Below are 13434 nucleotides of genomic sequence, written 5' to 3'. Positions count from 1 at the left end.
CAGTAGCATATAGACATATAATCTTTTATTTAAACACACTTCAACATCATGAAAGTGATCTCTTTATTTGTAACAGTAATGCATCGTGGTTATTAATAATATAAAGGAAGGGCTGCTTGATGTTACTTGCTCTGTGACTGTAGATCCATTGTTTCTCTGTTAGACTGCCACAGGCCTGTGGATTGGACATGCAATTGAAGAGATACCATACGGATTTCCACTGGTAGGGGTTTTGTTTGTTTTTTGAACTACACTAAGTATTTCCATCGGGATACTGAGAAGAAACAGCTGACTTCTTACGGCTGTGTCACTGTAAGTACCGTGTAGGTGCTGTGGTTGGAGTTTGGTGGTGGTTAGGGTGCATACAGGGAACGCAGCCTGGCCTAGTGAGCTGTACGGAGTGGCAGCGTGTGCTTGGCCGGAGGAGGGCCAGACCTGGCCAGTACAGCTGGAGACAGCAGAGACCTGAAGCCTGCCTGGTATTTAGGATGAAAGAGTGATTGGGGTACTGGCAGGAGGGAGAGGGAGAAGGAAGAGAAAGGGGTGAGGCAATTCCTGTTAAAAATGCCTGGCAGGGTATTTGTGCAGAAAGAATGGTGGTTAAGAGACAAAGCTGTTCTCCAGTTTGAACAAGTCAAGGGCTGTTCCGTGGTTACATGGATGGTTGAACTGCTGCTGCCCTTAGCCCTGTGACCCTCTCCTTTGTTTCCCTGTCCTGTGTAAGGCATTTGTACTAGTCCACAGAGAGCAGCAAATCCTGAGCTTTTCTTCCTAAGTGTGCAGACACTTCACTGCCGTATTTGATGTCTCACCAGTAGTGACGTGCTGAACAAGTGGAGTTGCTCAGTTTTCAAGTCTCTCTCTGATATAGCTGTAATTATCTCTAATTAAAACGACTCTTTCTTGAAACACTGCTTTGTTTGCTGGTAGACAGAACAAACATTTCTGAAGCTGTAGCTTAAATCACTGCTGATGCAGGTGTAGCTGCTAGCTCCCTGCAACCGTTTTAACGAGATGGGTCAGTGACAACCGCCTCATCTTCCATCCCTTGTAGAACTGCGATTTTGGAAAACTCAGATCCTTTCCAATGGTAAAAAATGACAAAAAATAATTACAATAAGGTGACATTTTTATTATTTATACAATAAAGAGACTTTTTAATGTTATTCAAAACACTTTTTTAAATACTGAAAAAGTTGGGTACACCAAAGCCGAAAAATGGCTCTGCTATACACTGCACAGCATTGTTTTAGTCCCTGTATTTGTTTTATGTACAGAAGCATCTGCAAAATGCATTCTAAACACAATATGCACCTTACGGATAAGTGTCATACATGAAATAAAACTGGAAGGATACAACCTGCATGTGCAAATTAACCGACAATATAATTGATTGCACTGAATCAATAGATTTAAAATATAATTTTGAAGTACCTTTTTGCACATAAAATGAAGCAGCTTTCAAGTTCAGTTAAGTCTTTATACTGCAAAAAACATTAAGTACATTCACAATCTATGTTAATAAAGTAGTAAATATTTTTCATTCAGCTTTATTTACATTAATACTGTAATTAAACTGAAAAGTACAGTTAGTCATTTGTAATATAGCAATCTTTTAACACATACAAAAATGACCATTTTCTGTATATAATTTAAGCTCAAAATCACAATTATCTCAAAATATTAATTACAATACAGCCATCTCCATCATAATTAAACATGTCTTTTATAAAATGGTAAAATTTTTAATAAAGTAAGCTGTTGGTTTTGAACTGGATACAGTACTCACAAGTAGAAAACTTAACTGATAAGTGTTTGTTCTGGCCAGGGTTTCAGGGCAAAGCCACATATGCTAGCAAAGAGACAAAGAAGGCCCCAATTTACAAAGATGAAGCCTCTTGTGCTGCAGGGCTGTGGCTCGGTTGGTGGTGCTGCAGGAAAAGCCTCACGAGGGCCGTGTAAATTCAGCATACAACGCAATGATGTCATTCACTTCTGGAATATTTGCTGGAATTCTCAAGCAAAAAGGATTGGCAAAGGCTTTTTGTTTGTTTGTTTGAATGAAACTATTTTAATTCTATGACTATCAAATACTGTGATTTGAAATTTGCTTTTGCAACGAAAATTCATGTTGGCCGCCCCCGGCTCACACTGCTGGGGAGGAGCGCGGGTTTCCTTGCCTGGCCTCTGGTGTCACTGCTGTGCTGCACGCGTGGCTAACGCCAGCGATCAAACATACCCGAACCAAAGTTGTTCGAAACAAAACCAAACCACCAATTAGTTCTTATCCTATCCAAACTACTGGCCTGAAAGTTGTATCATCACTTGTATTCCACTCATACTAGCAAGACTGACAAGTGAAATAAGTCCTTAAACCTGACTGGCTGAAAATAAAATGGAAAGTCTTTGTGCCCTTGTGAAAATGAGAATTTTGAAGGCAGAACTGGGAGAAGAGCGCTGAGGCGGGATGGCGAGGATGGCGCAATAGCCCCTGGGTAAGGAGCTCAAGCTTTAGACAGCATTTTATTCTGAACTGGAAATCCCAAAGGTAAATTCTGCAAAGGTAGGTAGTGGATCCGCAGCCCACGACTGAGGTTTGTAATCTCCTGTGCTTGTTTACAAATTTGGGCAAATTGATTCTTGTGTTTTCTTTCTGTTCTGTGTGTCTTGCCTGGCTGTGTGGGCGAGGGGTTAGACTACAGTGAAACAGATCCCCGGGTGTTTGTGAGCTTAACTTTCATCTGAGAGGCTGGGCAGCACACAAACCCCAACCTTAGTCCTGCTGCCAGTTCTCCAGGAGCAAGCAGCCAGCCTGGTCTTAATCCCCATGTCTGTTTGAGACCAGATCCTGCACGTGAACAGGTTGGAACGCATGGTTTGTCATTTCCTCTTGTCTTTGCATTTACTGTTGCATATATCCCTATCAGATATATACATATATACACAGAGCTATAAATATGCGGGCTTTTCTTTGCATAAGGTAATTCAATGCTATATTACAAGCCAGAGAGGTTTAACCAAGGAGAGTCTTTACATTTTAAGTGCTCACTAACAATAGCAAACCGATTTCACGAACACTTTGTACTGCATTTTTTAGTTGAACTTTAGAGTCATGAAGATTAATGGTGTTCTCCAACATCACTGATTTGACTTTTCCAATATTCATCTATAAGCTAAACGTATGGCTAGTAGAGCAATGTTTCCAAGGTCTTTCAATTCCTGTTCAGAAATAGGCCACCCCACAACAGTGTCGTTAGTCCCCTGGGCTGGGTATTCCCGACCCCCTTGGCAGAGCTGACACCCGCTGCTGTTACCTCTGTGTCTGATGGAGCTCCACGGAACGTACACGCAGACAGGGACACGTCAAAATACGTCTTAGAAAACATCAACACTGATTTGAAGATAGCTATTATGAACAACTCACTTGTAAATATCACAGTTCACCAACACCCTGATAAAAATGGCAAACTGTGAATGGCAAATGAATGAATTATTGGGACTGAAGGGTCTGCACAGGGCTTCCTGGGGTCCTCTCTTAAAATGTTTCTCAAAATAAGAAAAACATTTGGGGAGCGGCTTTTTTTTTTTTTTTTTTTCCTTTCCCCTTCATTTTTTTCTTAATAGCAGCCCTTGGGGCACTGCCGTGGGGGCGTGGGGCACTGCCGGCAGCGTGAGCCCGGACTGCCGAGAACCTGCTGCAAAACGAGGAGGCTAAGGGAATTACAGCGCAGGCGTCCCTTTCCAATCTAGCCCTTCCCTGAGGATCGTTTGTTGTTTATTGCATGGAAAATCCAGAAAAGCAGAGCTGCGTGCTCACCGCGAGCGGGGCCATTGCCATGGGAACCTCGCAGCTGAAAGCTACCAGGGGCAGCGCCGCCAGCGGCACGCCGGCCCTTCCAGTGCTATTTCTAACCCGGCGTGTTTCAGTCAGTATTAACATGGCCACGAGTAGCTTCAGAAAAACAGAGCGTTTGAGTGACTGTGTAGTTACTGTGGGGGAGCATATGGGGTACTTGGGAGTGCTGAACAGCCCGAAGGAAGGAAACCATCTGCAATTCCCCGCCTGCTCGCCTCGATCAAAATCCCTTCACACACATGAAACTTAACCCACACACGGAACTCGCCTCTGGGTAAACTGTCATCTACCACCAGCACTTGCCATATAGCCACATTCAGTTTAAAAAATATATATAAATAGTATATATATCACATAGATCATACTTATGTGCACAGCATGCACATAGCCGGGTTCCCCACCTGCACACCGGGCTGTACACGATCGTGTACGTGCGGCTGCTGGAGACTCCAGGAGAGACAAAAGGTGCAAGTTATTTCAAGGGACTAACGTACAAATCCTAACCAGTCTCACTGAAGTCAGTTCAGCCACTCATAGCATTAGTCCTATCTAAGCATCATCTCTACCAATTTGAATAAAAATAATGCCAAAAAAGGAAATATTTGGTAGTTTTGGACAATGGAGGTTAATGTTATAGCTTCACTACTGCATATTTCATCTGGGAGGCCAAATTCACCGCAATCCCCTTCTAGAGTCAGCAGGAGTTTTGGATAAGTTAATTTGGCATTCCACTGCACTAATTCAATTTTATTGTAATTTCGTTTTCATTATAATCCATTAATGAAAGCACTCAGCAATCTTGAACTACAGTTCTGCACACAGCCTCGGCTGATTGTGCCACTGCGCTTCAGCTCATAAACTCAGCACGCAGAAACCCAGCTGAGCACAAAACACAGAATTAACGAACACCGAAGACCACTTCTGCCTTTCTCGGTTCCCCATTTTTCACCTGCACGTTATCTCGGTTATAGGTGTCGGGATGGGCCCCCTGTCACCCTTCTGAGACCTGCAGCTCCCCAGCACGTTCCCGGAGCTGCCGAGCAGCCCGCGTATTTGATGCCGCCAGGCGCTGCAGATGCCTGCCTTGCAGCTCCGCTCGGGGGAGCGCTGGGTGGGTGTGCACCGAGTTCTGCACCACGGCAGTGGGCAGCGTTACAGCAGGATTCAAAGCTGCGGCAGTAATTTACTCCCTTTTCCTGCTGGAAGGAGAAGTCACGGGGAAAATTTCTGCGCTAGGGAGCCGTGCTCTCATGGAATGCCCCCGGGCGTGTAGCAGCAGATGTGCACACGCTCGCTGCACCTCCGTGTGCATGCGCGCTCATGTTCTTAAGTGACTTTTTTTGCCTGAAAAGACAAAAGTAGCTCCAAAGAGGAGCTGGGTACGTAAGTACCTATTAATGTCCCTAATTCCCATTCAGTATAATTAATGACAAACGACGTAGGTGTCTGCAATTTTCTGAGCATATGATGAAAAAATCCTCACTTCTCTTAAGGGCAATGGGCTTAAGTACAGTAATGTTGGCCTCTGACATGCCATGCATGCTAGGAAAGTTTGAGATGGGTTCTGCCAGAGCCTCTGTGGTTTGAGGGGACATTATGAGACTAAAAAAACGGAAGCTGAAAAAATGTGGTAAATAGCAATCCAAACCCAAATCATGTGAATTCAGCAAGCAGCTTCAGCTGGTAGCATCAAGATTGTAATTTACTGAAAAGAATTCATTATTTAAATTTATTTTCCAGACATAATCAAATCATGTATTCAAACAGTGCATTTTAGCATTAGCATTACTATGGCTCACCGGGGCATCTGGTGGGGCGCTGCCACTCAGGTGGTGCAGCAGCTCTTGCAGTGCGAATGCCTGCATGCGTTAAGTAAAAATTCGTATTGTGTGGGAACCTGCTCAGTCAGCTTGGAATTTATGGCTCATTAATATTTACACTGATAAACCTAATCACTCCTGTTGATTAAAGAGAAAAGGGGAGATGCCAACGACCACAGGACAGGGAACTTACATGCAAATGTGAAAGTCTCACTTTCCAAGCGACTGCTAAATAAACACCTGTGGGGAGCTGAGCGAGGGCTGCGGGCTGTGCTTCTCTGCACAGTGCCAGGGGCTGCCCTGACCGTGCTTTGCAATCGCCGCCACAGAGGTAAAAAAAAAAAAAGGGGGAAAAGAGTGCAAACAATAAAAATCCTGCTGCTCCATAACATTGAGGATAGTTCCTACTCCTACCTATTATGTATGGGGTACTTCTCTCTCCTTTCCCGTGTCCATAGGTGGTCTTTATACCACCCTTTCCTTCCCAAATGTAACAAGTCTGTTTTAGAAGGCCTAGGAGTAGAGCAAGGATTCGGGGTCCTGGTCTGGCTGTACCTCTCTCTTCCCAGTTCCTCTCCCAACACCCGAAGCCAAAGTGATTGCTGTGCACGGAATAACCCCCGCAGACTGCTCTTCCTGAACTCGTTGGGTTTTAGGGACCTGATGTAAGCCCCTAGCACGCCAAGCAGCACGTGCAGCAGTGCCGAGCACCGGTGCGTCTCAGTAACATAAGGGACACATCAGGAATGCTGCCAGCACCTTTGATAGCTCCAGTCCTTCCACCTACTATAAACAAGACTGCAGCAAAATTTCACAAAATGCACTTATACCTCTCCAGCAGGACAACTAGGTCCATACAGCAGGCAGGGCGGCAGACGTAAGGGCACTATCGTCTCTGGAAGTCACGTTAGTTTAATTTGAAGTATAATTACCTCAGCCATTGTGCGCTCATGGGAAGAGAAGAGAAGTTTGAGAATTTCTAGAGGCTCTTGTAAGCAGCAAAGTAACACGTCCTTCGCCGTGCCCGTGAGCTGTAGCGCCGTGCACCTGACCAGGGCCCGGCTGCAGCCCCCTGCCCGCGCTGCGGCTCTCCCTGCAGCCCACCACCACCGCTGCCAGGCCGACGGCAACGGCACCCCTCGAAAACACCTCGTGGGAGGTTTCCTTCTATTTCGCCTCCTTGCTGTCAGGTACGCCCATGATGTACGCCTGAATTACTGAACCAGCAGCAGGTTTGCGGAGTCCTGTGCTGCCGGTACGCTCTGTCGAGAACAGCGCGAGGATTTTTACCTTAAGGGTTTCAAACTGAGTACTTCCGTGGGAAAGCTCTTCCCATGCTCTCTCAGCGCCGTTCCTCTGCTCCCCCTGCGATATGTCGTATCTCAGATTAAATCTATCCCCACTCATTTTAAAGAGACTGTTGCACAAACAAAGGGTTGTATAAAGGTTAAAGCCTTACTGATACTGAACATATCGAGAAGGGGATAACAGCCTGCACCAGAGCAAGAATACAGAACACCAAAGACTGGGGGAATGGGCAATGCAAGGAAGGGGCCTACATTTTTATACTGAAAAGTTAAAATAATAAAATTAGCAGCAACAAAAGAAGTTTTACTGCCACCCATCATAAACCTCTTCCATTTATGAAGCAGATCTGTCTAACCTCACTGCTCGTCCATTTAGTGTGTTCACATGGAATCGACTGAAAGTGCCAAAGAAAAGGAAGTTAACCAATCTCCATGTAGGTTATTTATATCTAGGTCCCAGAGTTGACAGTATCATTTATTAAGTATCTCACCCTGTATAGTGACATTTTTACTAATTAGTATGGAGCCAGCTATACACACTGCATATGTACAGGTATTTTCATAAGGCATATAATATCTTTGCATTGAAAATAAATGAACATTATTAAATTTAATTTAATATATACTTTCTTTGAGGTGTTTATGAAAATATTTTTTCTCTATATTTTTGTATGTGACATGATAGAAATATTTCATGGGAAGTACAGGTTAATATATTTTATCTTTATAAAGGCATATACAACTTTGAGGCAGTGTTTCTGATGGACAGCAGAATTCCTAAAGAATTTGTATGTGCTTCTGTGTTTTGAAATCATATGAAATTGACTTTAAGAAGTAACTTGATTAAAAAAACGCACCAATGCACAGCCAGAGGCTGACAATTAAAACTAATACATAGCCACATGAACAATATATTTATATAGTTAATATATTTTTTTCAAGATGATCGGTACTAACATAGAGTATTATACATTTGGCACTACTGTTTGCCATTGGTCCAGCAATTGGCAAAAATTTGTTTCCTATGTATAAATCTGTTTGAACATTAGATCTGGCTAGACATATTTACTATTTATAAAAAAATATTTAGACAGTAAGCTCACGTTGAATAACTAGGTCTACTGTATTCTGGAAACTCTTCAGTAGTAATACAGCTTTCTCGTGTTCCATATGTACAAAACTGTGTCCATTTGCCTGCAACACAAAAACAAGAAGAAAAATCAAATGAGATTCTACTTAATACCTTCATTTTGGGGGGGGGGGGGGGGGGGGGCAAAGGGATATATGGAAACGACAAACAAGCCTAAAATAAACAACAGTCATATGATGTTTTCCTGAAAGCAGGAGTTCGAACGGTACCGCTGGGAGAACACATTTCCCTCTTCCCGCACCGGACAGATTTGGCATCCTCGGGAATTAGTGCAGCTTCCAGCAGGGGAGGGACCAGGTGTCCTCAGGGGCTCCCTTCCAGCCTGAGTTTCTCTCTGACTCTACGATATTCAGCATATTTTCTTAAGAACTCTGGGACGTAAGGGTTTGCTACACTACGGAGCCCAAAGGATGCACGGCCGGCAGCAGCACAGGCTTGGTCTCAGGCCATCACTAGGCACACCGCACGTATGGGAGTGAAAAATTACTGACCAAACTGCTCTGCTTCAGTGCTAATTAAATCTTTCTGCAATTGGCTGTTAAAATGCTATTTCAAATAGTCAAACTTTAACCTGATTATCAACAGCTTACTGAGTGTGATCGATAAGTAGAACATCCACACACAGAGTGCAAAGCCCGGCCTTCACCAGGCACCGAACAAAGACAGCGCTCACTGCACACACCTGCCAGTTAGCCACCCACGACAGCCTCACAATTGGGACCAAAGTTACATCCCAGGACTGCCGTGGCCATGCTGCCACCCCACACAAGGCAGGGTGACCGCTGGGCTGCCCCGGGGCTCCCCTTCCCTCCAGGGCCCCCGGCAGAAGCCCCGTCACTGACCCGTGCCCGGGGTGCCCTCGCTGCAAGCACGGCGGGACCGAGGAGGTCACCGGGAGAGAGGAGCCAGGTCTCTAGCTTAGGGTAATTCCATAAGCTTACTGCGCTGTGACGATATATACATTTAAAGCTTTTAACATTTTTAACTAGCATTTACGAGTAGGTTAGTGAAGCCTTCCTGCCCCAGGTGATGGCAGCAGGCGGTCCCAGAGCGCCCAGACGAGGCAGCGTGCAAGCAGCAGTGAAAGCAGCTCCTGGGGTGATGCCAGTGAGTATTAACACGTTTAAGTTCTCAGAACCTTGGGAACTGGATGCTATTAGCTAAAGGCATTGCTTGTATTTGAGAAGTAAAATATCCTTCATCCCTTCACACCTGTATTTTTTTCCCCTGTTAATTCCTTCATGAGATTAATGACCTTCCTTTATTTGCAACAATATAAATCAATACCTGGTAATAGGTATTATGGTTGCGCAAAGGAATTGCAAACAAAAGGAAAATGTTCCTGCTGGAGAATTTAAAACGATTTACTGACGGTGACAAATGAGAAACTGCTGAGACTGATCTATGGTCCTACGAGAATGACCGAGAGCACGAAGTCAAACAAACTTCATCAGGTAAGTGATGAAAAGAGTTAGCAGAGGGAAATCTGCTACCTAAAAAAATGCAGCAGCACCTTAAACGTGATTATGTCAGTACAGGTAAATGCTCCTATGTCAGGAACAGAAGCTGAAATACAGGAAAACCCACCTGGATGTACGGAGCAATGTTTTCCCTGTGAGGGTGGCTGAATGCTAAAGCAGGGGCCTGCTAGGTGCCCCATGCTAATGACAGCAGGAGAAAACCTTTGGCATGACAAAAGCCATAAAAGAAACATCTCAAAAGAGGTGACAGGTGCATGCACCTTTCAGAACTGCTCCCACACAGAACCACACAGCCCTCAGAGAACCCGTCAAGAATGTCCCCACTCCTATAGCTCATTTAGCAAAGCTACTTCCTTTCTTTTTCACTGTGTTCTTGAACATGCTAACAATTAATTGTAGATGTTAGAGCTGATGTTAGAGAGACGCTAGATGTTCTGCAGTGCCCAGACAGGAGGGGCTGGGGCAGCGAAGGAGAGAGGGAAGCAGGAAGAGAGAAGAAGGAAGGCTACCAAAGATGTCTGACAATGTCCTTGGTGTGCTGATTTTCTTCATAAAGCGATGACAACACAGTTAACCTCTAACCCTTGATCAGGCCAAATGGCTTTAAAAACTGTTATAAACCTTTCAGACAACTCCAATGACTATTCATTTTGTCAAAAGTAATACTATTTGCTGCCGGTGGTAATACATTTTCCAGGCTTAAAAGCAAACAAACAACCTTGCAGGACATGGCAGAAAACATTTCTTCTGTGTCAACAACCACCATTTTCTGCGAAAGAGGAATTTTGGAAAGGTATTTTAGGGAACAGCTGCCTTTCTTCTAGAACCTGAGACCTCTATTTAAAAAGTTCATTTGAGTACAGAAAATATTTGTTTCAGAAATGTAAAAGAAAACAAAAGGCTGAGGTTTCTCTGTAAGTTGTGCAGAACCCAGCAGAAGGGCTGCTTTTCATGCACGTACATTCAAAAACGAGGCAGCAAAGGAGAGGCAAAACCAATGCCAACCACAATTCTCTCCCAGGGTGTGACTGCTTCGCCCCTTACGCCAGTGTCACATCAGCTGCAAAGGTGAAAACCAGAAACACGCCTCACTTTGGCATATCCTTCTGCTAGAGAAACTGCTTGTAACGCGCCTTTCTCCCTGCGGCATCTTGCACTATTAATGTTGAAAAGCTGGATATGATGTAAGGAACATTTGTATTTTCAAGTTTAAATTGTGTTACCTGGATTTTTCCTGTGACAGACTGTGATCATTAGCCCTTTTCTGCAGTGCCATGTCCTCTCAGAAAGCTGGTGCTGGCATGAATGTGCTTTATGCAGCATCCCTGGGGAGGGAGCAGAATCTGCCAACCAAAACAAAGGCCAGCCTGGCTCCTGGCTGTGCGATGCTCCCTCCGTTCCTAATGTGCTCTCTGGGTTTAATTCAGCTCCCAGCTAGTGGTTAGGGGTTTGTCAGCCAGCACGCCCCAGTGCCTCTTTCCCACATACTTGTTTGGTTTTCAAACAGCTTTGTTCCTTCCGAGACCAGCTTTCAAGAGTACTGCAAGTAACACTCTATTATAAATCAAGTGCCATACTACCAAAAACTGTAGTTGTACTGAAAATAATGTTATTGTAAGATGCAAAGATTGGCTTTATATCTCAGTTCAGTTACAAAGCAGTCAAATCCAGCCGTACCTGGAGGATCTTGTCGCCAGGCTGGAGCAGGCTGGATGCTGGTCCGTCAGGCTGAACCCTAGTAACAAAGATACCCTATAAGTCAGAAGTAACAGAGGTTAGGATGCTATCACCAAGAACTAGTTCCCAAAATACAGGTGTCTCCCTAACTGCTGCTCTGGGGGATCTATATACTCAGACAATGCTCTAAACCCTAAACTCCTTTTTTAATTTGTAGGTAACCAAACAACGGCAGTGACTTGTAGCAGCTCTCCGTGACCTTCAGCCAGTTACCTCCAGATACAAGCATAATTGGGGGTCATTTGAAACTGAGATTCTGCTTCACAAAATAATGTGCAATTGGAATAGTTTCTGGGCATAGACAAGAGTAAAAGGATTATCAGGAGGTTAATTAAAATGGAGCAATGGTCTGTGGCAACTTCTCTTAATCCATTGTCCGAGGAAGGAATGACTTTGAAAGGGGATAAATCATTAAATAATGAAGAATATTTCCAGATTTGGATTTAGAATTTCTGTAAAATATATTAATAAAACCCCAAACCAAAGATTGAGTCCTGGATGATGAACACATTTGAAATAGTACCCATACAGCTCACGCAGTCCTGCACATCTGCACCCACAGTCTCACCCTCTCTGCTGTCCTTACCCTACTGCCGACGGTGAGCTCCTGTAAGCAGCCTGGAGAGCGGGGCATAGGCTACATTTCAGCCACTTACATTGCTCAGATAGACACCAGGGGAATTCCCTGCTTTTTATCGTCATGCAAATCATGCATTTGAGGGATTTTGTAGCCTTCCAGAGCAAGGTACTGTCCAGTATTTCTATTCACCTCACAGAAAGCTGAGCTCCTGCGGAGCAGAGGGATGGCATGCTATCATGCTGACATTTCATCCACACACCATTAATGTGTGACATAAGTCTGCCATTCAAAACGACTGCTTCTGTGCTTTTTACTGCTTTTCCTGTCCTTCCCTCTTTTCACAGCACCATCAGCACGTCATGGCAGGGGCACATCACCGCGCAGAGGAGGGCTTGCTGCCATCCCCACTGACTTCGTCTTGCAGACAGAGCAGTGCCATGTGCATGACTTAAAACCATCACAAATGACTGGCACGTATGATGAGAGACAAGGTCACCCTCTGACTGCTTCTATGACATTCCAGACATGGTAAATCTGATTTAACAGTATAGGAAGCAACGATTCAGTGTAATAACATAAAACTTTAACTGTTAATTCTTTCAGTATAACCACCCCATCACTACCTTACACATAATTTTGCATTTCTGTTACTAGTAAAATTAAGTCTATCTACAGCTATTACTGCACTGAACGTGTTACCCATGTAGGCACATTCATAGTTGGACAGAGATTCTTAATAATTTCAGGCAAATGATAGACAACAGAAGTATAGCTTAATTCTAACATCATACATCAAACTGAAAAAGGGACACGACGTTATAAGGTGTAATACCAGTGTGCAGTCTCAAAAAAGGACACCAAAAATGAGTACGTTTTAAGGCTTAATCGTTAAAATGCCTGATGGCATGTACATTAAAGTGAACTATCCTTTAAGTTCAAAACAGGGATTACCGATGATAAAATTGAAAGAAAGTAAGATTGTGTTAGACTGATATTTTAAAGAGCATTTTACATTTCCTATTAGAATCTCTTGTAGTTGAGAGTGGTGGGGAAATTTTTTTTTAATTTGCATGCAGATCTCAAATTTTTGATACAAGATGAAGATTTTTATTTTTGTCATTTGCCAAACATTCTCAGTGTTTTTGTAAATTACGACTGCCTCCTGAAACTGAATCCAATATTATCAAAGAATATAAACTATAATAATACATTTAACTTAGAGGTAGCCATAGTCTTCATTTTCTAACAAACTCCTGTCAGTTTTATTGCACAGAACAGATGAACTCACAGGTCTAAGAAAGACTTTTCTAATCCTAAAGCACTGTATAGCTGATAATCACCAGATGTTGTATTTTTATTAGTCATCCTTCCACCGACTAAAGAGATTTATCATCCTCTTAAATGTGTAATTCCCAGAATGAATACTGAGTGTCCCTGGCCGTCATGTACCATAGTGGTAAAATTTTTAATTAACATTACAAACTAGGAGATTGCTTGTCATGG

General features: G+C 43.6%; 1 protein-coding gene across 20 annotated transcripts in view; it reads right to left on the bottom strand.

Moving 5' to 3' along the window:
* Positions 1-1111: 1111 nt before the first annotated feature.
* The window catches only part of LRRC7 (leucine rich repeat containing 7), a 180470-nt gene continuing 168147 nt past the window's right edge, over positions 1112-13434 (bottom strand). For 19 of the 20 annotated variants that reach the window (XM_083846790.1, XM_083846813.1, XM_083846792.1 and 16 more), the window contains 2 exons: positions 11292-11366; positions 1112-8177 (listed from right to left, as the gene is read on the bottom strand). In XM_083846790.1, the coding sequence (XP_083702916.1) occupies positions 8070-8177; positions 11292-11366 (183 nt within the window). In that variant the 3' untranslated portion in view covers positions 1112-8069. The remainder of the gene's footprint in view (positions 8178-11291; positions 11367-13434) is intronic. The other variant, XM_083846809.1, reaches the window with a different exon arrangement.

This window comes from Anser anser (assembly GCF_964211835.1).
Source record: "Anser anser genome assembly, chromosome: 8".
Lineage (NCBI taxonomy): Eukaryota > Metazoa > Chordata > Aves > Anseriformes > Anatidae > Anser > Anser anser.
The sequence above is the reverse complement of the archived record's forward strand: the minus strand, read 5'-3'. Positions and strand labels throughout refer to the sequence as shown.